Source organism: Myxocyprinus asiaticus, chromosome 37, assembly GCF_019703515.2.
Source record: "Myxocyprinus asiaticus isolate MX2 ecotype Aquarium Trade chromosome 37, UBuf_Myxa_2, whole genome shotgun sequence".
Lineage (NCBI taxonomy): Eukaryota > Metazoa > Chordata > Actinopteri > Cypriniformes > Catostomidae > Myxocyprinus > Myxocyprinus asiaticus.
In genome coordinates this window covers 5,819,328-5,843,497 of record NC_059380.1, presented here as the reverse complement: position 1 = coordinate 5,843,497, position 24,170 = coordinate 5,819,328, and the positions used below count along the sequence as shown (strand labels likewise).

Below are 24,170 nucleotides of genomic sequence, written 5' to 3'. Positions count from 1 at the left end.
CTTATCATATAAATGTCTTCACGCATAATTATATAATTTTATACATAATTATATATTCACACATATTTGTTTTTTGGTCACATGACAATATAATGGCTACCTGCATCATGTTGGTTACACCACCTGACTTTGATTTGGTGAACAAAATTCCAAATATTAATGTATTAATAATTTATAAAATTCATATATATATATATATATATATATATATATATATATATATATATATATATATATATATATTAAGATTGACACATTTCAGTTTCATAACAAAATTCCATAGAATTAAATGGAGTAACAAAATAAAATACAAACGAAATATTTTTAGTAAATCTTGAAAATAGGCTAAAATACTTTTGAGTGCTGCTTGTTTTTCAAATAAATAATTGTACAAGATTATTCCAAACTACTTATGACATTTATTTTATCAAGAATTGTAACTTTTAATGAGGATTTTACTTTCTTTATCATTCTATCATTCTATCATATTTATAATTTTAAATAAGTAATTTTAATCATGTGGAGCCAGTCTATCGGAGTCAATCAGGAACGCTGAAGTTGATCATTTGCAACAAAATATAGAGGGCGCCAATGCACTTTTTATATTAGTAAATTAGTAGACACGGTACCAGATATAGCAGACAGTTTTCTCAAATTTAGTCAACGAACTATTTTAACTCTTAAATTTTAACAATTTAAATCAGTCTTAAAGGGATAGTTCACCCAAAAATGAAAATTCTCTCATCAAATACTCTCGCTCATGCCATCCCAGATGTGTATGACTTTGTTTCTTCTGCTGAACACAAACAAAGTTTTTTAGAAGAATTTCAGCTCTGTAGGTCCACACAATGCAAATGAATGGATGGCAGAACTTTGACGCTCCAAAAAGCACATAAATGCAGCATAAAAGTAAATGCAATATGCAATATGATAGGTGTGGGTGAGAAACAGATCAATATTTAAGTCCTTGTTTTACTACAATTCTCCACTTTCACTTCCAAATTCTTCCATTGTTTTTTTGTTTTGTTTTTTCACTTTCACATTCTTTGTGCACCTACTGGGCATGGGGGGAGAATTTATAGTAAAATGTTGATCTGTTTCTCTCCCACACCTATCATAATGCATCTGAAGACATGGATTTAACCACTAGAGTCGTATGGATTACTTTTTTGTTGCCTTTATGTGCTTTGTGGAGCTGTAAATTTCAGGACACCATTATCTTGCATTTTATGGACCTACAGAGCTGAGAGATATATATATATATATATATATATATAAATCTTTATCTGAACCAATCAATATACAATTCACATATCATAAACAGGTGAGAAAATGCAGGTATAGGTAACATTTAGCATCAAGAAATTCTTTTGGGAAAAAAAAAATATAACAAACAATTATATTCAAAGAAAATATTTTGATGAAACACTGAACTTTCACTTATTGTATAAAGAAGTTATGCATAGAATAGTCAATTACATACATTTTGTCTACTTAATTTTATCACAAATATACAGCGTTGGGCATAATTATTTTTTCTGCAATATTTGCTTGAGCCATTTAATGTCAGAGGTTTGCCCGGGCGAGTATGTCATACACTTACAAATGCATAGATGCAAAGTTAATGTAATGCAATCCTTTAAGATTGTTACTTTATTACTGTTTTAAAATTCTACACAGCAACAACTAGAATGCTTACTGTTACGTCATTTTCAGTGTCATTATTTAACACTGCCTCCTCATACAGACTAAAACGCTATAATACAAACAAAGCAATTCTGCAGACTTGCACAAAAATCACACATATTGTTTGCAGATGTTCCACACATACAGAGTACCACACCAGCCCACCTCCATACGATGCAAACATAAACTAGACAAACAGGTGACAGAACTTCCACTCATACGTCCAGTGACATTCTGAAGTCCTGTACTCTCTGGGCCAGCTCTTTGGCACTGTCCTGTGCCTCTTGGAGAGCTAGTTTGTCAGGGAAGTTCAAAGCTGCTTTCTTAGTGACCATGCCCAGTTGCTTGAGATGGGCACACAGCTGGTTGCTTATGGACAACATTTCCTGGCTGGCCTCTCTACTTTTAGCTTCACCACACAGAGTGTTTACAAGTCTTTGGCCCACCATAATGACCAGCTTGCTGTGGGACATGAACTTCTCAGGGGGCTGGCCGTCGGTCAGGCTATTTAGAAACACGCTGATGGCCTTTTGAATGGCTCTGAAATATAGACAGCAGTGGTCAGAGTTTGAAGGCTTCCTGGAGGTGTGGAGTGGACTGGGGCTAACAGACTGTGATATGGAGACCTAAAGGCACAGTAAAAAGGTTTCCTGAGTCAAAAGCAATAGTTTAATACTTGGAGCTATTTACTTTACTTTCAGACAAAAATTACCTGTTTTTTCAAGGTATCACCATTTCTCTTTGATTTAAAGTTGCCCTTTGCTGTTTTCAGCTGTTGGTCAGACTCTTTCTTTGTCTGTTCAAAGGCAATGACATTGGTTAAAATAATTAATAATGATAATAATAATAAATATATTGAATAATGTTAATATTTTTTATTAATACAAATTATACAGTATCATTCAGTCTTTTTGTAAGATTAATGCATTTCAATTGAATGACTAATTTCCATTAAATAATATTGATAATAAATATAATTATTATTATTATTATAACATATTTAATAAGCATTTATAATTAATAATAATTATACAACATCACCCTGTCTTTTTGTAAGATTTCTGCATTTCAATTGAATGACAAATTTCATTTGAATAATAATAATAATAATAATAATAATAATAATAATTATTATTATTATTATTATTATTGTTGCTGTTGTTGTTGTTGCTGTTATTATTATTATTATTATCATTATTATTACTATTTATGTTTTTATTATAACATATTTAATAATACTAACATTTATAATTAATGATAATTATACAGTATCACTTTCTACTGAGTGACAACATTTCCATCTAACTGAATTGAGCAATCTTAAAATAATCTACATTACTATAAATGAAGCATTTAGGTTGAATTAAATACTAAATAAATATGCTTAAATTATAACATGTACATTTTGTTAAAGACTAATCAATTCAGTTTGATGGAGATTTGTCAATTGAAATTCATAAATCTTAAAAATAGACAGAAATATTTACACTCTAAAAATGTATTTATATAATAAAAGCATATTTTTAGGATTTACATATTTCAGTTTCATACAAATATTTCCATAAAACTGAATTGAGTAATCTTTAACAAATTTTAATTAATAAAACTTAAATATATCCAAGTCTTTATGAAACTGAAATGCATAAATCCTAAAAATAGATCATTTTGATTTGTGTGAGTGTTGTCCATGTCTTATGTATTCAATCAACATTATATAGATTAAAATATTAATAATGATCAAAATTATTATTATTATTATTATTCATAATAATATATAGTAGTAGTAGTAGTAGAAGTAGTATGCTGAAGTGTGATTTACCTACCTGAAGCTGAACATAGTCACTCTCATCTATTCCTGAGTCTACCATCAGATCACTTTTGCAGAGACTTCTGTCAGACGGGCCTACATGCTCCACCGTGTCTGTTTCCTTAGCAGTCGCTCTGAAAATAAGCTTGCCATTTGCATTCAGGATGGAAACCAGCCTCTTCACATCCTCTGGTACAGTACGAGCCACCATAACAAACCGCTCCAAGTGATCAGGTGTCTGTGACTGGCTTGCATCCAGAGCCAGAGTCTCCAGCAGCCAGCCCAGATCTTGCAGAGCATCTGTCGCCAGCTGCAGGATCAAGCCCGAGTCCTCAACCATGGAGAGCTGCTTAAGTAGCCTGGTCTGCAGGTTCAAGTCTGTCAACTTCTGCGCATTACCTCTAACATCCAGGGCGAAATTTAAGAAGCAGGTGACAGAGTCGGTCACGTCTTCGGTAGCTGTGCGGATTTGCTGGAGGTGCTTACCCAGATGCTCTTTGCACCTCCATTTGCTGCTCACAAACAGCAAAAGCTTGGACACAGATTGACACACAGACTCCTGAAGCTCAAGCAGCTTGTTTCCAGCTTCCTCTTGAGAAAGAGTGACCTCACGCAAGGGCTTTGGCTCTGGAGAACTCAGCATGAAAGTGTCACAGGAGCTCCCGGAAGAGCTGGAGGCTGTGGAGGAGGTGGACACCGTTGAGATTCTCTGGCTGTCTTTGTTATCGTCATCGTCCCTTCTGATTGCACCTTCAGTGGGCTGCCTGGACATTGTCCTGCCCCTTGGGGGCCAACGATGAAGTTGGTCATTAATGGGTCTGGGTTTACCCCTGTATTTAAGGGGTTCATTGCTCTTGTTAGAGTCAGTTTCAGGAAGGGTTTGCTGTCTGGGGAACACTACAGAATGTGCAGAGCTCTCTGTTTGTCTCAGGCAAGGTGGGACATCATAGGCGCATGAATCTGTACAAGATTGCACAGTCGTGCTTGGTTTGGGGATATCGTATAAGGGCTGGGCAAGACTTTGTTTCTTTTCAGGCCAAACATGAGCCGGCAGAGTGTCATAAAGCTGGTTGTTTGAATTCATAAGTTTGGATGGCTTGGTGACAAAGTGACAAGGTTTGGCACCTTGTTTTTGTGGGAACACGGGCACATTGTAGATCCAATCAGACTGACAAGGTTTTGACATGGTGCTATAACCACATGGAGGCTTTTGAATATACTCACTGATGGAGGGCACTGGGATGTCATAAGTAGGGTTTTGGGACATCAATGGTGGTATAGTGTGGACCTAAAAAAAAGCACCAAAAAATGAAATGTTCATATCATTAACATTTAGCAGAATCCTGTGATTCAGTGTGAAGGGAACTATACTGGACAACTAGTCGTTAGTTACGTCATGTACAGTTAGAGACACGCTGCACTGTACACGCGTCTGTCTCGTGTGTTTCATGTGGGGTTTTGTCAACTCACGGAGATGGAGATAGGGTTGCTGTACAGGTGTGTTAGTGTACATTGTACATTTTACTTACATTCATTTTCATTGCATTTGGACATCTTGCCCTGTCTAGCATTTCATATCCCTTATGATCCTCTGTGGTTGAGCTCAGTGATGTTTTTCTTGGCAAAGGTTGCAGTGGAGATGGCTTCAAAAGACAATAAATTACACAATTCATGACATCAACTTTTATCAATACCTTTGGTAAAATATTCCTCATAGGCTGACCATCAAACTACAAGATCTTTTGATTGACTAACCACACTGTAAAAAACTGTAAACTGTAAATTAACTGCTTTAATTCAATTTAAAATGCCATTTAATCGGACTAAATCAATATGAAAAATTAGGTCACAGCGTCACACCAACAAAAGTCATTTCTATGGGTAAGACCCAGCAGAAATAGATACTTTAGCTAACAATAGCAGGTTACCACTTTTTTTCAGAGCAAAAATGGCTGGTGGACTTGTCAAGAAAACATTTAGTGGACTGTAAACATGGAGGTTCTTCTCACCTGGCTTGGAACATCATATATGTTTGAGCCAGTTTTGGAATGAGCAGTTGAAACCTGCATAGAGTAGAAAAAGTCTAGGTTAAAACACAACTGAGAAAGCAAAATTTAAATGCTCTGGAGCTTACAACATGAAGCCCACTTCTTAGTGGGATACTGGATCCTTAAAAGTGCTGTGCCCTTTATAGTATGTGTTTGCAATTAACCCAGTTCTGTAATTGAAGCCATGCTATATTAGCTGGTAGAGGACAACAGCAAAATCATCTCTCCCTGAAGCAGAAAGGGAAAACATGTGAACCCAGTTGCCTCACCTACTGTGTACCAGTGATGACTGCTTTAAAAGAATATTCTGGGTTCAATGCAATTAAGCACAATCGACAGCATTTGTGGCGTAATGTTGATTACCACAAACATGTTCCTATTTTTCTTTCAAATAAAAAAGCAAAATTTTAGGTTACCATGAGGCACTTAGAATGGAAGTGAATGTGGCCAGTTTTTGGAGGGTTTAAAGGCAGAACTGTAAAGCTTATTATTTTATAAAATCGCTTACAATAATTCTTCTTTAAAAATGTATGTATAATTTGAGCTGTAAAGTTGTTTCAATCGTCATCGTTTTAGGCTGTTACACTGTAAAAAATGTCCGTAATTTTAACGGTAAAAGACTGTAAAATTGCTACAGTAAAAAACATAAATTGGTTAATGAGTAGTTACCTTAAAATATACGGTAACATTTTAAAATATATTTAAAAAGACAATTCTGTAGTTTTACAGTAAAATGTTGGAAAAATCTAATTTTTAGATGTAAAAAGTATGATTTTCCCATATAATTAATGGTAAAAATTTATATTATGTTTAACAAGAGAGTACATGTACTTTTTACGGTAAAGTATTGTTAAAATTACAGTAAAAAACAATAATCAGGCATTCCCAGAATTCCATGCATGACCCATTACATTTCATTATATTTTATGGGAATAGTTATGTTTCTTCTTATTTTTTATATCAGTTATGTACTTTGGGCTGTTCTGTTTTATATTTGATGTAGTTTAGTTAATATTTATTGCATCATTTTAATTTCACATGTGTTGGGGGGCCTGGGTAGCTCAACGAATACTGACGCTGACTATCAACCCTGGAGTCTCGAATTCGAATCCAGGGTATGCTGAGTAACTGCAGCCAGGTCTCCTAAGCAACCAAATTGGCCCGGTTGCTAGGGACAGTATAGTCACATGGGGTAACCACCTCGTGGTCGCTATAATGTGTGGTTCTCACTCTCGGTGGGGCGCGTGGATGCCGCGGAGAATAGTGTGGGCCTCCACAAGTGCTACGTCTCTGCGGTAACACGCTCAACAAGCCACGTGATAAGATGCGCGGATTGACGGTCTCAGATGCGGAGGCAACTGAGATTCATCCTCCGCCACCCGGATTGAGGTGAGTCACTATGCCACCACGAGGATTTAGCGCACATTGGAAATTGGGCATTCCAAATTGGGGAGAAAAAGGGGAGAAAATCACAAAAAAAACAAAACAAAAAAAATGTCATATGTGTTACCCTGATGTGTTTGTGTGAGTGACACTGAGCGCTGTCTCTACATGTTTATTGGTCAATGCTCCTGGAAGGGCCACTATTGATAAACTTCATGTCATCATGTGCCCTTCTGTAATTACTATGGCGATTAACAATACATTATAAAGTGAAAAGCAGATTTCTATAGTTTCAGAAGGTTAATATATTTAGTTTATCATTTAATAATATAAACAATGGTACTGCACCGTAAAATATACAGGCATCAAATTTACATCCTGTAAAGCCTGAAACGTGGTTACCGTATTTTTTACAGTAAATTTCTGGCAACCACAGCTGCCAGTTTTTTACCATATATTTAACAGGAATTTACTATGTTATGTTGTCTTGGCAATGAAGTCGTAAAATTGGATATAACTTTACACAGAAAAGTCTAGTAAGCAATTTTATCACACTTAAGTAATGTTAACACATTGTTTACGTCTTGTGGCTATTGAAACCATGAGTATGTTAAAGTTTACGTTAATGGCTTTTGTTTTAAAGAAATGGAGGGGCAAGTCTAAATTATTTTTTGTGGTAATGAACTTTATGCTACAAATGTTGTCGATTGAGCTTAACTTGAATTGAATCCAGAATATTAATTTTAGACTACACGGGAAGCACAGTTTCCCCTAAAATTAAATAAGAAATGCGACAATGACAAGTTTAATATATGTACAAATAATTTATATAAATTTTGTGAATTTCAATATTTTAGAGAATAAAAGTGTAAAATATCACACATCACTATCGCACAGTGAAAAAGGGATTATATTTTGGTCTGTTCACATTCAAAAATTCACTTCTGAAGACATGGATTAAACAACTGGAGTCGTATGGATTACTTTTATGCTGCCTTTATGCACTTTTTGGAGCTTCAAAGTTCTTGTCGGCATTCACTTGCATTGTATGGACCTACAGAGCTGAGATATTCTTCTAAAAATGTTAATTTGTGTTCTGCAGAAGTAAGAAAGTTATACAAATCTAGAATGGCATGAGGGTGAGTAAATGATGAGAGAATTTTCATTTTTAGATTAACTATCCCTTTAAGAGCCCATATTTTTCTTCTGTACATGGTATTTACCCAGTAAACTAATTCACTGTCCTATATATTGTTTTTTACATTCTAAAATATAATCTTTAAAGGTACACTCAGTAATGTATTCCTCATTAAAAAGTTTTACTCAAAGAAATAAATAGTACATTTGAAACATTTTTATAAAATCTTGAGAACTCACATGAGATGAAGACTTCAGTCATACCAGTAACAATACAAAAGCTGTTTTATTCTACATGGAGAGGGTCTCCTCATGGGAGCGGCCATGTTAGGATCACATGACCAGCCAAATACTACTAGCTTAATCTCAGTAACTGCCCTGTTATTGGACACTGTCACACATGGGTTAAAAAACTGTGGTTAGTGAATTTCTACATTTTTTACAGTGGCATTAGTAACTAAAAATGTCTGCATTTGAATAATGCTGCATGCCCTCCCCTAGGTGTCATTGTAAGTGTAAGACAACAGGCACTGAAGTTGCTAAATGCAACTTTAAAATATGACATCAAATACACTTTTTTTTTTTCACTAGATTTGCAAGCTGATATAACACATTTTATTTTTATTTTATTTTTATTTATTTTTTTCAGCTTTTATAATTGGGTATTTTGCCAACTTTGTTGCAAAAACAGTTTTGAGCTTGGTTAAATATATCCCTTTACACATTTCACCGTTTCAGTAGCAGTTTGAGCAGCTTATGGGAACAACATTGCAACTTCAACTTCCCCACTTTTAATTGCTGTATATATATAATTCATACAGACACTTCTCTCTCTTTCTAGCTTTCTCTCTTCCTCTTTCTTTCTCTCTCTGGGGTCCTCAGCCTCACTTCTGGTTGCAGTTAGTGGTGTCTGAGTTCTGTCTTTTCTGCTCTTTTACAAGCTCATAAAACTCCTGTGCTACATACCTGTCCTCACAGAAAGAGGCCCCTGGTCTCCATCTGTGCACTTTTTGTCAGCAGGGGTTTCAGAGGCATTGCTCGTTAGAACCTATACTAAATCATCTACATATTGAAATCTGTCTTTTATGTTCTAAAATGCTTGGCTTTCTTTGAACAACAGGTTGTTTTTCTTAAATTATTATGCATTGTGATAGCTGATGTGCCTTACATCATGTGAAGAGCAGGTTCCTCCCGGATCATGTTGTATCGTGTGTTTAATCAGACGGCATTCCAGGCCGCGCTCTCAGAGCATGCGCGGATCAACTAGCGGGTGTTTTAATGGACATTTTCAATCTCTTCCTCTCCCTGTCTGTGGTTCCTACATGCTTTAAGACATCCACCATTGTGCCCATACCAAAACAGTCAAGGATAACTTGCCTAAATGGCATCCTGTTGCCCTAATTCCCATCATCAGCAAGTGCTTTGAAAAGCTTATCAGAGACCACATCTGCTCTGTGCTGCCTGCCTCACTGGACTCACTACAGTTTGCTTACAGAAGTAACCGCTCAACTGATGATGCCATTGTAGTTACAATACACACTGCTCTTTCCCACTTGGAAAAAGGAACACATATGTGAGAATGCTGTTTGTGGACTACAGCTAGGCATTCAACACCATAGTGCCCTCCAAGCTTGATGCGAAACTCCAGGCTCTGGGCTTATCCAGCTCACTGTGCAGCTGGATCCTGGACTTCCTGTCAAGCAGATGCCAGGTGGTCAGAATGGGCAGCAGCATCTCCTCATCACTGACCCTCAACACTGGAGCCCTGCAGGGCTGTGTTCTCAGCCCACTCCTGTATTCCCTGTACACACATGACTATGTGGCAACACATAGCTCCAAAGCCTTCATCAAGTTTGCTGATGATACTACGGTGGTAGGTCTGATCACTGACAATAATAAAACAGCCCTCAACGTCAGTAAGACCAAGGAGCTTGTGGTGGACTTCAGGAGAAAAGACAGAGAACACAGCCCCATCACCTTCAATGGAGCACCGGTGGAGAGCGTCAGCAGCTTCAAGTTCCTCGGTGTCCACATCACTGAGGAACTCACATGGTCCGTGCACACTGAGGCCGTTGTGAAGAAGGCTCACAAGCGCCTCTTCTTCCTGAGATGGCTGAGGAAGTTTGGAATGAACCACACGGTTCTACACAAGCACCGTAGAGAGCATCCTGACTGGCTGCATCACTGCCTGGTACGGCAACAGCACCGCCCTCAACCGCAAAGCACTGCAAAGGGTGGTGCGAACAGCCAGACACATCATCGGAGGTGAGCTTCCCTCCCTCCAGGATATCTATACCAGGCGGTGTGTGAAAAAAGCTCGGAGGATCATCAGAGACTCCAGCCACCCGAGCCATGGGCTGTTCTCACTGCAACCATCAGGCAGGCGGTATCGCAGCATCAGGACCCGCACCAGCCGACTCCATGATAGCTTCTTCCCCCAAGCAGTCAGACTTTTGAACTCTTGATCTCTCATGATCAATATACATCAGCACTGCACTTTATTAATCTTATTAACTCACACTGGACTGTCATAAATTATATTTCTCTTAACAACACACTGGCAACTGACAATCAACCGACAGCCTGAATGTCAATATACAACCTTACTGCATATTTATATATATTATTTTTATTGTATACTGTGTATTCTATATTGTGTGTATTGTGTACTGTACATTGTATATTATTATTTGTATATTGTGTTGTGTGTAATTATGTGTATATTAGATGTGTAAATTGTGTTGTGTAAATCTGATGTTTATTGTAAATTGGTATATGTCTCATCACTGTCATGTCTGCTATGTTGCTTGGAACTGCACCCAAGACTTTCACCCACTGTTGCACTTGTGTATATGGTTGAGTGACAATAAAGTGATCTGATTTCATTTGATTTTTGATTAAATGATGAAGGGATGTGTTGGAAGGGCACTTCATATACTTCTTTCATAGGTTCATAAATGTGATTCACCGGTGAAGGCATGATAGCTCTTGGGGTTTGATAGATGCTCTGATGGCTTTGGGTGCCCAAGGAGTCCCTCTCAGCACCTAAGTTAGTACCGAGTTTCTCAGCCTGTGCTGGGAAAAGGGGACGTAGGCGGTTTGCCGGTGCCAGGCCCTGACATCCATGTAGAGAACACTTCCACCAGCTAGCACTCCCTGCCACATTGTTTTCTAGCACCGTGATGATGTCACCCTTGTGAAAAGCCAGCTCATCTTCACTTTCAGCTGTGTTGTCAAAGAGAGCTTCTGCAAACAGGGTCTGAAGGAAAGAGAAGACACAAGAGTAGGGTCACTCAATGCAAATTCTGGCCAGAGGAAGACACGTAATGACAATGACACACAATGAAGGACCAACGCAGATGAGAGTTGGATTTGAACAAACAGCGGCTTTGTGTGACAATAATAATGGGCCTGTGCGTAGCTAGGCACAACTTCATAGACCTTCTGAAAGAATGTGACCTTATTTCCCAGATATCCCTTTTTTTTAGCAGGGGTTTTGTTTGTTGGCTTCAAGTGCCTAACGGTAATTTAAAGCCAAATGGGATGTGAACCAAATGAAAAAGCAATGGAAATGCATTGGTATAGAAACGGGGTTATTTTAGAATGGCAAAATAATTTTACTTTAAAGGGATAGTTCAACCAAAAATGAAAATTCTCTCATCATTCACTCACCCTCATGGTATCCCAAATGCCCAAGCCACCATGGGGCCCCACAAAGCAATGTCATTTATTTTTATTTTTATGTATATATACTAAAAGCTGCGAGTAAGACTCAGGCACTTGTTATGGCTCAGTTAGACATGTAAAGGGGGCCCCCTTGTGTCCCGAGAGGGAAGGGAAAATCTAATGATCCAGATAGGTTTGCGGGGGATTTCCAGTAGGATTTTGTTTAGGGCACTCATATGCTCAGAAACGGCCCTGATAAGAACCAGCTCTCTAATCTGAAGAACCTATAATGTAACATCAAGAAGTGTTTAATATCTAAAAAAAAGCCAACTCAAGAACCATATAGGCCTAAGTCAATATGTTGCTTCAGAGTATTCATGTACCCTGAAATTGAAATTGTACACTGCAATAATTGTGAAATGGCAAACATATTTTAGACGAGCAGAGAAGCTCTTGATGGGACAAAATGGCTCATATTTCCAAAGGAAGAATATTTTCTTCTGGAATGCGATGATTGCCTTGCATTAGCCTAAATATTTATGGTGCACTTGCAAGGTCACTGCCAGTCTCAGGCAATGCACATTACTGAGAGCATCTCTTTTTACGAGGACAGGAAGCTGTCTTGTTAAGATGATATATTAGACTTTCCCACACTGTGCATGAGTATCCTTGGATGTGGGGAGTCTCGGATGTGCTTAATGCAAATTGTGTACTAAAGGAAAATTCCACTCATTTTATAAGCTCTGAAGGATCTCTTTCCTTGGACTTAATTCAAAAATCGCAAATTATGCATGAGACAGTCCATGAATGTTCCAGGCTTGCCATCTTATATTATGTGGCTCCTTACACGTAGCTCGGCAGTTCCGAGGTGAAATGTCCACTGTGTGGCGCTAAAAGTGAGTTAAATTTTCTCCTCAACATAAACAAAGCGTGCGTCCCTACCCTAAACCTAACTGATAGTGTCAGAAAACCAAATGTGAAATGAAAACAGGTCCGGTTCTAGTATGCGAGCTGTCGTGGGGCACTAGCACCCCCTTTAGACCTGGCCATGGATGAAAAACGCAATTGCAACCACGTCATTTTGTGGTGCTTCTGTGTCACTTTCGGCTCATTTGTCAACTCGCTCGCTCTCGTGCCCGGGCCTTTGCATCACAAGTGCAACACTCCATCAGTTGTACTGTCACGCAATTTGATCACATTTGAATAAGCTTGTAAATTTAGTTGGTTATGTAATGTAAACATTAAAATGTATTGCCTTACAAGTCATGCGCTATAGTAAAAGTGTTTAGATGTCATAAGATAGCATTGTGTGAGGAACAGGATGAAATGTAAATGTTTATGAACGAATAATCTGCTGTTTTGCTCATGATTTGTGAGAAAGTGAATAAAAGTAATTGCTGTAGTGCCTCGCGATATGCAATACATAAAACGAACCACATAAAATCATTTTGCAAAAATGTATGTACAATAATGTGATTCTGTGAGAGCAGGTTGGTTGTCTAAAGCTACTAATCGAGGGCGTTCTTCTAGAACGTTCAGATGCTCATGAGGCATTTTACGTCTTAATTTAATCAGTTAATCTGTAGTAGCTTGTAGTGTCTCTAACAAATTTTTCTAATGGACAATGGCTTGAATTGTTTGCGTAAAAACAACATGCTATTAATAATTTCCTTCTAGCTACAGTTCCAAAGTCGCTTCCCTCGATTATATCTGATAACTGTCCCCCTAATGTTTCTCAGATATTGGTTCCTGGGACCCATCAATTCACATGGCTCTGTTTATTAATTTTTTCTCAAAGAGGATATATAGGACATAAAAATGATGGACTAATGTTTAAATATGCTATATCAGTGGGTGAGATCTCCCATCACTTAAGCTTCAAGTTACCCTTTTTGAAATTTTTGTGTTTTGAAACAGGAAATGTAATACGACTGCACAATACAAAGATTTGAAGATTCAATATATAGATTAACAGCTGATTATTCAACACTTTTCAGATATGCTGCACAAAAAGGGTACAGGTTGGCAAAGGTCCAATGAGTGGACTGTTTTGCAAAGCTTATCTGTTTTTTCTCCTTTCCTGGTTTCATTTAGCAGCAGATTTCCTGACCCTTCATGTCTTCTGCTTTTAATGCATCCATGTTGTCACCACATTTTAACCTCTTCCTGAAGCTAAGGCAGCATATAGCCATGTCACAAATGTGTGTGAACCAATTTTGTCAGATGATAAATGTAGCTAAATCTTTCAAGCCATTTTGTTTGAGAGACTAGCGATATCTCTTTTTATCCAGCAGAACAGTTTTCATTCGATTAAATACAAATTGTGAATCACGTCTGAAGTTGATACCAAATTTGGTGGAGGAAAAAGGAAAGCAAGTTATTTAAAGATAACTTAGGGCCACAACCATTTGATTAAGGAACCATCAATGATAAAATGCCTAGATATGTAGGATAAAAGTTTCTTTTTCACTTAAAAGCGTGGGGGTCAATCAGGCCTGTTTGTGCCAGTGATTTTACAACTAATATTTGTTAACTAAATATGTTCCATCACAGATCATCATTTACTCACCCTCATGCCATCCCAGATGTGTATGACTTTCTTTCTTCTGCAGAATACAAATTATGATTTTTAGAAGAATATTTCAGCTCCGTAGGTCCATAAAATGCAAGTAAATGGGTGCCAAAATTTTGATGCTCCAAAAAGCACATAAAGTCAGCATAAAAGTAATCCATATGACTCCAGTGTTTCAATACATATTTTCAGAAGTTATATGATAGGTGTGGGTGAGAAACAGATCAATATTTAAGTAATTTTTTGCTAGAAATTCTTCTCCCTGCCCAGTAGGGGGTGATATGCATGAAGAATGTGAATCACCAAAAACACAAGAAGAAGAATGTAAAAGTGAAAGTTAAAGTAGAGATTGACTGAGCAGGGAGGAGAATTTTCACTAAAATATGACTTAAATAATGATCTGTTTCTCACCCACACCTATCATATCGCTTCTGAAGACATTGATATAAACACTTATGGATTACTTTTATGCTGACTTATGTGATTTTTTGAACTTCAAAATTTTGGCACCCATTCACTTGCATTGTATGGACCAAAACAGCTGAGACATTTTTCAAAAAATCTTCATTTGATTTCAGCAGATGACAGAAAGTCATACACATCTGGGATGGCATAAGGGTGAGTAAACGATGAGAGAATTTTCATTTTTGGGTGAACTATACCTTTAAGGGGACATGCAATACATACATTTATTACACATTATAAATGTAATTAATTTTACAAATAACACCATGCAATTACAGATTTTCGATTAAAATCATACAAGAGATAATGAACCAAACCCAGACACGGTGATCAGGACACAACATGAAGCAGATTTTGTGGTCATGACAGACTGACTGTGCATTATCCTGCATAATACATGGCTATTTACCAGACAAATAGATAAATGGACAGGAAATATTGATATGAGTTCAAATTATTTTGTGATGGGAGAAGAGAGAGGCCGCGGATCGACATGATGAGCGACATGAAACTTGCCCAGCTAATATGCGCTTATTATTCTTAGAGTGTAGAATGCTGTAATTAACCCATCAGAATCAAGTATTCCAGAGTGCTGGGTAATAAAATGTTAACTGCATGCTGTCTGCTTATTCAGTACTTGCTTATTACAAGCATATTTAAAAACACTGAACTCAGTAATGTAGTGTGACCAATTATATTTATAATTAAAGAACGCGTTTACCCAATAGAATGAAAATTCTGTCATCATTTACTCACCCTCATGTGGTTCCAAATCTACAATATCTGACTTTCTTTCTTCAGTGGAACACATAATAATACAGCAGTACAGTAGTCTCTCATTTGGACATCAGTTGCAAGTGAATGGTTTTTGGACGTAGAAGGACATTAGGCAAAATACATTAGCAGCATTCTTCTTAGAAACACACTCATAGTATTCCTGATGAATTGCCCAACAGTTGTGCTTATTTCTGAACAACAGTGTGGCATTCTTGATGCAAGACGTGACCTTTTTTTTTTCCACAGAATATTAGCGTAGTGGTGTGGCTGTCAAGTAAACTACAAGTAACCAAAGTCAAAGGTGCTTAGTGACAAATCAAATCTGAAAGACTTTTAAGTAACAGGCATATACAGTATGAAGGCACAAAATGCAGCAGTTGACACACTGAAATCGGCAAACAAAGATCAGCTGTTCAACAGTTCTACACTCTACAAAAACAGCATCAGATAACTACAAACACATTTACTCATGCACAAACGGGACTTGCCCCTTTCTTCATTAAGTATAGTGAACGAGTTGATATTCATCTTTAATTCAAGCTTCATCCCATTACACCAAACCTCTAACCTCTCCAACTCAACTCAACCCTACTTTCAAAGGGAGAGAGCATGTTAACGACAGCCATTAATCACTTTCTCTGCTTTTGCACTCTCAGGGTTGGTAATATCATGTTACATAGCAAATTTGGAGGTCTATACTAGGCTCAGGGTGGCAAAGGCAAGAGCTAGGGGCTAAGACTCAAATCCCCAGAAGTTGGTGGTCAAAATGTCTTTCGTACCTGTTCCTGTTGGAAAAACGGTACAGTATCCTTGGAGCTTCCCCTGATCAATGCCTTTAATATTACTGGTTCAGAAACTCTGGTGAGGGTCTAAATGTGTAGTTTGAGACAATTCAAAAGATTCTTATATTTCTTATGAAGGAAAAATGGCTAATTTGGAAGTGAATATTACTGACCTCCATCCTTTTGAGATATGAGTACTATGGCCAAGCAGGTATTAAATCCCATTCAGAAGTCCCTGTTGAATTGAAAGACACAGCAAAGTTTGTCTGAGAGCATCTGTGAACTCATAAAGTAGCTGAAGGATCTTAGTCAGTCTTTCTCTATCTGTCCTAGTATTTTAATGCTGCCTTCCTGCTGTTGCTCTCACACATATACACATTGCCTAAATTAACCCAGAGCCCAGACACTTCACTATAAGTGATGGGGGAGTGCAGCATTCAGTCTTGACATATGTATCTTACTCTTGTGCATGTCAGCCAATCAGAATAACCCTCAACAATTGCAACTGCACCTCCTCCATGTTCTTTGAAAATGTGACAGTATATTTGTCTGTCTGAGTGGGCAAGCCATTCATCGCAAAGCAGAAGTTGGTCAGACAAAGTTCAGGTTCTTTTCCAAAGGAAAGAAACAACTCTTTCAGTTTTAAAATTACTCTATTACCACTCTTTGTTTAGCCAACTTGTTATCAGTTTTTCACAGATGTGAGATGATCTATTGTTTTAATGTGACAGATTCTCTGGAGTCCAGACTTTGTTGTCAGGACAACAGATAGAGCCCTTGGAAAGACATGGTGGGGGTGGGAGCATTTGGACACCAAGTTTATAATGGCGATCTAAGAGAAATTGTCATTCTCATTAAACTTACAGATGTTAGTGAAATATAAATTGAACAGGATTCAGTACTGATATTGTACACTGCTATTGTTTTCTTTTTTTTAATCTTAGGTGTAGTTTTCATACATCTAATTAAATGCATGGGTGTTTCGCCAAACATTATTACATACCTCGAGTCTTTAGCGACTTGGCACTTATATCTAGCAGAAATCGATCTATACAATGCCCAGATAGTGTCAAATTTTCAAAACATTTTTAAGACATTTTTTAAATAACAATATAGAATATATTCTGTTATATTTTGGTGTTTTATTTTTCATATATCATAGAGATGATTCAACAAATGATACAACCGGGTTCATGAGTTCCAGCTGAAATTCCTGCTGGCTGTCAAATGCATAATACTTAACACAAGCTACACATAAGCTACACATACAGTTATGGCCAAAAATACTGGCACCATTGGTAAATATGAGCAAAGAAGGCTGTGAAAAAAATCTGCATTGTTTATGCTTTTGATCTTTCATTCAAAACATCCTTTAATTAAAGTAACACAATTGAAAGAGCAGTCATCAACCTTTCTCTTATAAATCGTCTAACAATTAAAAAATAAATGCTAGAAAATACATATACTGTATATCTAATTGTTTAATTGCCTAAAGTGTATAGGGTCTTAACTGACTGAGAAATGTAATAGTGTCACAATATAAATTTCCACTTCTATAAATCATATTCTAATGATTATTTCATAACTATTTAAGTTTACTATCACAGGATATTTTTATTACAAGACAAATGCAGTTTTCATAAAAATAATCATGCCGATTTTCTGCGCAAAAGTGGTGAATTTTCAGTATCCCATATGCGTGTACACATACATATTATACGTTCTATGTCTTTCTTAAGGTGGTGCTGTTGTTTCAGTGATTGACTTGATTTACATTTGGCATTGCTATTTGACAAAGAAGCAACATGGAAATAAACTATAGCAAGTGTAACACATGAACAGTATGATATAGCTATTGTCATTTGGGTGTACTACTGAAATTCTGTAAGTTGTACGTCTATTTAGACTCAATAAGTGCCTGAGAAAATACCAACACCTCCTGCAACCCCCCTCCTCCCCTCTCCTGCTACTCAACCTGCACTTAAGATCTGTAAAGATGATGTGAGCCGCGTCTTTTGGAAACAATATACAAGGAAGTCTTCAGGCCCAGATGGAGTCTCACCAGCGTGTCTTCGATCCTGTGCTAACCAGCTTGCCCCCATCTTCACACAGATCTTCAATAGATCACTGGAGCAGTGTGAAGTCCCATGCTGCTTCAAACGTTCCACTATCATCCCCATCCCAAAGAAACCAAAAATAACAGGACCTAATGACTACAGACCTGTCACCCTGACATCTGACATCATGAAATAATTTGAGATACTGGTGTTGGCCCACCTGAAGAACATCACCGGACCCTTTCTAGATCCCCTTCAATTTGTTTATCGAGCAAACAGGTCTGTGGATGATGCAGTCAATATGGGATTGCATCATATCCTGACATCTGGACAGACCAGAGACATATGCAAGGATCCTTTTTGTGGACTTCAGTTCGGCTTTCAACACCATCATCCCAGCTATACTCCAGAATAAATTACACCAAATTTCTGTTCCCATGTCTATCTGTCAGTGGATTACCAGCTTTCTGACGGACAGGCAACAGCTTGTGAGACAGGGGAAACTCACTTCCAGCACCTGTACAATCAGCACTGGTGCCCCCCAGGGATGTGTGCTCTCCCCACTACTCTTCTCCCTCTACACCAATGACTGCATCGCCAAAGACCCCTCTGTCAAGCTCCTGAAGTTTGCAGATGACACCACTCTCATCGGCCTCATCTGAGATGACGATGAGTCTGCATACAGAAGGGAGGTTGAACAGCTGGCTGTCTGGTGTAGTCAAAACAACCTTGAGCTGAACACGCTCAAAACAGTGGAGATGATTGTGAAATTTAGGAGGAACACTCCAACACTGTCCCCCCTCACCATTCTAAACAGCACTGTGGCAGCAGTGGAGTCATTCAGGTTCCTGGGCACTACCATCTCACAGGACATGAAGTGGGAGACCCACATTGACTCCATTGTGAAAAAGGCCCAGCAGAGGTTGTACTTCCTTCGCCAGCTGAGGAAATTCAACCTGCCACAGGCGCTGCTGATATAGTTCTACTCAGCAGTCATTGAGTCTGTCCTCTGCACTTCAGTAACTGTCTGGTTTGGTTCAGATACGAAATTAGACATCAGAAGACTGCAAAGGACAGTTCGGACTGCTGAGAGGATTATTGGTTGCCCCTGCCCCCCCTTCAAGAACTATACACTTCCAGAGTGAGGAAAAAGGCTGGAAAAATCACTCTGGACCCCACTCACCCTGCCCACTACCTTTTTGAACTGTTGCCTTCTGGCCGACGCTTCAGAGCTCTGAGCACCAGAACCGTCAGGCACAGGAACAGTTTATTCCCTCAGGCTATCCATCTCATGAACAGTTAAATTGGTCCATTGAGCAATAACTATGTGCAATACACAGTTTAGTCTTTCTTATATTTATCCAACCTCTTCTGCCATTTCATTCTTCTGAAAAAAATAAATAAAAAATTGCACTGTGCATAACAGATTTGTATTTGCACTGTACATAACAGATAACAGATTGTATTAGATTTGCACTACCCATGTGTCTGTTTGTATGTGTATAATTCTTTTTATTTTTTATTATTATCTATGTCTTGCTGCTGTTTTTGTATTGTTGTACACTGGAAGCTCCTGTCACCAAGACAAATTCCTTGTACAGTATGTGTAAGCATACTTGGCAATAAAGCTGATTCTGATTCTGATAATTGAAAGCCAAAATCGTATTCACTTGGTAAATAAAGCTACTTTTAAACAATCTAAAATGTGCTATACAAAAGAAGTTTCATCAAATCCATCGCCTAAGGTTTAGCTATAATAAAAGACAACAGTCTTCTTAAACTAGAAACTACTTTTTTTTGCATTCTCTTCAATCAAGCATAGCATCAGTTCAGGCAGGTCAACTGAGCCAAGCTCGTAATCAGCTGCACTCAACACCTTCCTCAATCCCCAGCTCCACCTCTTGTAGTATGACAAATTTGTATTTAGTTATCTCAACAACTGTAATTTCAGTCTGACAATTGTGAGTCTTGTCTTGAATGTGTTTGCGGTTTGTTCTTGATTTACCAATTTGTTATATTTGGAATTCTATCAAGTTTTAACCTAATCTATATTATGCAAATGATCAGAATGTGAAAAAAGTACAATGTTGTAACATTATTCTGCTGGATCTGTTCTGTTACCCCCAGGGTGTTTTATTTGCTGCTCTCCCTGCTCCATTCATGCATGGCTTGCATGGATGGGTGGGGAGTTTGCCCAGAACAGGACTATACCGCCAACTAGAGGTAGACCAAGATATCGGTTTTATCGATTAATCAGTGCCGATAGTTGCTTTTGGAACTATTGTTACCGACAAAGCTATGCCGCTAGTTTTTTCATCATTTCAAAATAAGAGTCCCCAATGTATTTCAGACTTGTTTATACTTAAAAGTCTCGCATTATGCACCAAATCTTCATTTTTTTCTGGTTATTTTTGGGATTTTGGTTGAACAATAAAATGCATCTGGGTTTTTATTCATTTAGGACTCTTTGTCTGTGCCCGTTATAGCAAGGAAAGAATACAATTTATTAAAAAACAAATTTTTTTTGACATTCTATAAATCAATTTTAAAATCTATCGGCCAAGCAATCGGTTATCTGCCTTTTCCACCACATTGGTTATCGGTATCTGCAAAATCCACTATCGGTGGACCTCTACCGCCAACAGATGCTCAATTGTTTAGTCAATAAAGTATTCATTTAAGTCTATTCATTTTACGGAAGAGGTCCTGACTGAAAATAAATCATACCCAGTAATGGTATTAATGGAAGCAGTGTAGAGATACTCTGGATGGATAAATGCTGTTCCAACTATACCTGTGTTTTAAATATTATGCTGATACTTCTGCAAACATTTCTTTAGAAAAGCCACTGAGCTCATTTGACCTTTCCTAAAATTTATATTGAAAACTATATCAATGAAAGAATACCGTTCTGACACTGACAAATTTGTAAAAGAAATTGTGGTAATGCCTTACAATAAGGTTCCATTCGTTAACATTAGTTAATGCATTAAGTATCATGAACTAACAATGAACAATAAACGTTTTACAGCATTTATTAATCTTTGTTAATGTTTATAAAAATACAATTGTTCATTGTTAGTTCACGTTAGTTCATAGTGCATTAACTAATGTTAACAAACTTTTCAAATGTATTAGTATATGTTGAAAATAACATTAACCAATATTAATAAATGTTGTAAAAGTATTGTTCATCGCTAGTTCATGTTAACTAATGTAGTTAACTAATGCCTACAAATGGATCCTTATTATAAAGTATTATCAAACTAGTACTACCAAAACTCAATCCAGAACTAGAAAAGAAGGATCCTGAAACAATTTTAGGACTTACTATTCTACGTCAAATATTTAAGTCAATTTAATATTAGGCAATTTAGCCTTGAAGAAGATTGCTGCAAAAATACAGTATGTTGCTTACAAGGTGCTAAATATGGACAACTACCACAAGCATGTATAGCTCTCTGAGGAACTGGAAAACCATTGTAGTCCTTATATAGCAACTTGTTAGCAACATACTTTTGTGTGCGTGTAATTTCTATAGTAGAACAAAATGTCCCAAGAATCTCAAAGTAATGTTTACCACAGACCGAATATTACTCGTAAATCTAAAACTGCCAGTATGAAACCCCATAAGAAAACCCTTACAAAAATAGAGAGTTCTGGCAAACCCCTGCAGCACACTTGCAAATGAGCTTTGTGGCAAACTCTTCATTGTTGCCACAGGTTTGCAATAGAAGTGGACTATGTTCGAACTACATCCTGAACAGCTCTATACGCTGATTACTTTCAAATGTCAGCTTATTCAAAAACCTGGCAACTCAAGAAAATCTAATTTGCATGAGATTTCGGGTTAATTCTGTGCTTTTAACATCAAAATGTAAATAGGCATGCACACACTTGCACACATGGGATAAGCCAGTAAAAGTGCCTATAATAAGTAAAAATCTACACGTACTGAACATTTTTTTGCTTAAACCGTTTATGACCTTACCCCGATAAAGGAATGCTGTTTAAGGTGTTTACATGTTCACACAGTATATACAGTGAATTCAGAAAGTATTCAGACCCCTTCATTTTTTTCACATTTTATGTTGCAGCCTTATGCTACAAGGTTTTGAATTATTTATTTTTTTCACATCAATCTACACTACATACCCCATAATGACAAAGAAAAAAAAAAAGATTTTTGATAACTTTGCAAATTTATTAAAAAGAAAAACCTGAAATATCACATTGACATAAGTATTCAGACACTTGAAATTTAGCTCATGTGCATCCCATTTCTCTAGATCATCTTTGAGATGTTTCTAGAATTGATTTGAGTCCACCTGTGGCAAATTCAATTGATTTGACATGATTTGGAAAGGCATACACCTGTCTATATAAGGTCTCACAGCTGAAAATGCATATCAGAGCAAATACCAAGCCATGAGGTCTAAGGAAGTGCCTGCAGAGCTCAGAGACAGGATTGTGTCATGGCACAGATCTGGGGAAGGCTATAAAAATTTTTCGGCTGCATTGAAGGTTCCCAAAAGCACAGTGGCCTCCATTCTTAAATGAAAGAAGACTGGAATAACCAGGACTCTTCCTAGAGTTGGCTGCCTTGCCAAACTGAGCAATCGGGGGAGAAGGGCCTTGGTAAGAGAGGAGACCAAGAAACCAATGGTTCAGATCATGTGTGGAGATGGGAGAAACTTGCTCTTTCTGGCAAGTGCTGGTTGCTCCCTACATGTGACAACTATCTGCCGTATTCTTCATCTGCCTGGGCTATGGGGCAGGGTGGCAAGACCAAGCCTTTTCTGATGAAAAAAAAAAAAAAAACATCCAAGCCTGGCAAAAACCTATATCCAGTCTCCCAAAACCATGTGGAAAAATGTGTTATGTCTGATGAAACCAAGATTTAACTTTTTGCCCAAAATTGTAAAAGGTATGTTTGGCGCAAAAACAACAGCACATCAGCAAAAGAACACCATACCCACGGTGAAGCATGGTGGTGGCAGCATCATGCTTTGGGGCTGCTTTTCTTCAGCTGGAACTGGGGTTTTAGCGAAGGTGGAGGGAATCATGAATAGCTCCAAGTACCAGTCAGTTTTGGCACAGAACCTTCTGGTGTCTGCTAGAAAGCTGAAAATGAAGAGATCTTTCACCTTTCAGCATGACAATGATACAAAGCACACATCCAAATCAACAAAAGAATGGCTTCAGCAAAAAAAGATTAATGTTTTGGAATGGCCCACCCAGAGCCCAGACATGAATCCTATAGAAAATCTGTGAGGGGACCTGAAGAGGGTCGTTCACAGGAGATGCCCTCGCATTTTGACAGATCTGGAACATTTTTGCAAAGAAGAGTGGGAAAATATTCCCAAGTCAAGATGTGCCAAGCTAATAGACTCTTATCCAAACAGACTGAGTGCTGTAATAAAATCAAAGTGTGCTTCAGCTAAGGATTAGTTAAGGGATGTGCACATATGCAGTTAGGTTATTCCAAGTTTTTTATTTTTTTTTTCTGAAATGTGTCACTTTGGTTTTCAGTGGCATTGCATAGGTTGTCATTTTTACATTAAAGGTGCAAAAATTCTGATATGATTTATCTTTGTTTAATTTTTTACATCACAAAACCCTGCTGTTTTAACGGGGCTGTGTAGACTTTTTTATATCCACTGTATATATATATATATAGGCTATATACAGTATATGTATACAATTTGACATCTATTATCCAGTTTTAAATGTTTTGGAACTACTAGGTTCCACAATACTGTTAAAGTTTGAGTAGTGGTTGATCTTTGT

General features: G+C 37.5%; 1 protein-coding gene across 2 annotated transcripts; it reads right to left on the bottom strand.

Moving 5' to 3' along the window:
- Positions 1-1,499: 1,499 nt before the first annotated feature.
- Positions 1,500-16,718, bottom strand: LOC127427580 (cas scaffolding protein family member 4-like). 2 transcript variants are annotated; one of them, XM_051675244.1, is made up of 7 exons: positions 16,497-16,718; positions 11,030-11,320; positions 5,503-5,556; positions 5,023-5,136; positions 3,510-4,781; positions 2,399-2,482; positions 1,500-2,312 (listed from the first exon to the last, which is right to left on the bottom strand). In XM_051675244.1, exons 1-7 carry the CDS (start codon positions 16,500-16,502, stop codon positions 1,902-1,904), a joined length of 2,232 nt encoding a protein of 743 aa, XP_051531204.1. In that variant the 5' UTR covers positions 16,503-16,718; the 3' UTR covers positions 1,500-1,901. The 2 variants fall into 2 exon arrangements, with proteins under 2 accessions (XP_051531204.1, XP_051531205.1); XM_051675245.1 differs by having other exon boundaries at positions 2,051-2,226.
- Between the last annotated feature and the right edge of the window lie 7,452 nt (positions 16,719-24,170).

What these genes read in the sequence shown, in the direction of transcription:
- LOC127427580 (XM_051675244.1), bottom strand. An exon ending in GAGCTATCATGCCTTCACCG is followed by an intron (nt 5,557 to 11,029) that starts GTGAATCACATT and finishes TACTCTATGCAG; the next exon opens with GTTTCAACTGCTCATTCCAA. An exon ending in CAAATGCAATGAAAATGAAT is followed by an intron (nt 4,782 to 5,022) that starts GTAAGTAAAATG and finishes GCTTTTTTTTAG; the next exon opens with GTCCACACTATACCACCATT.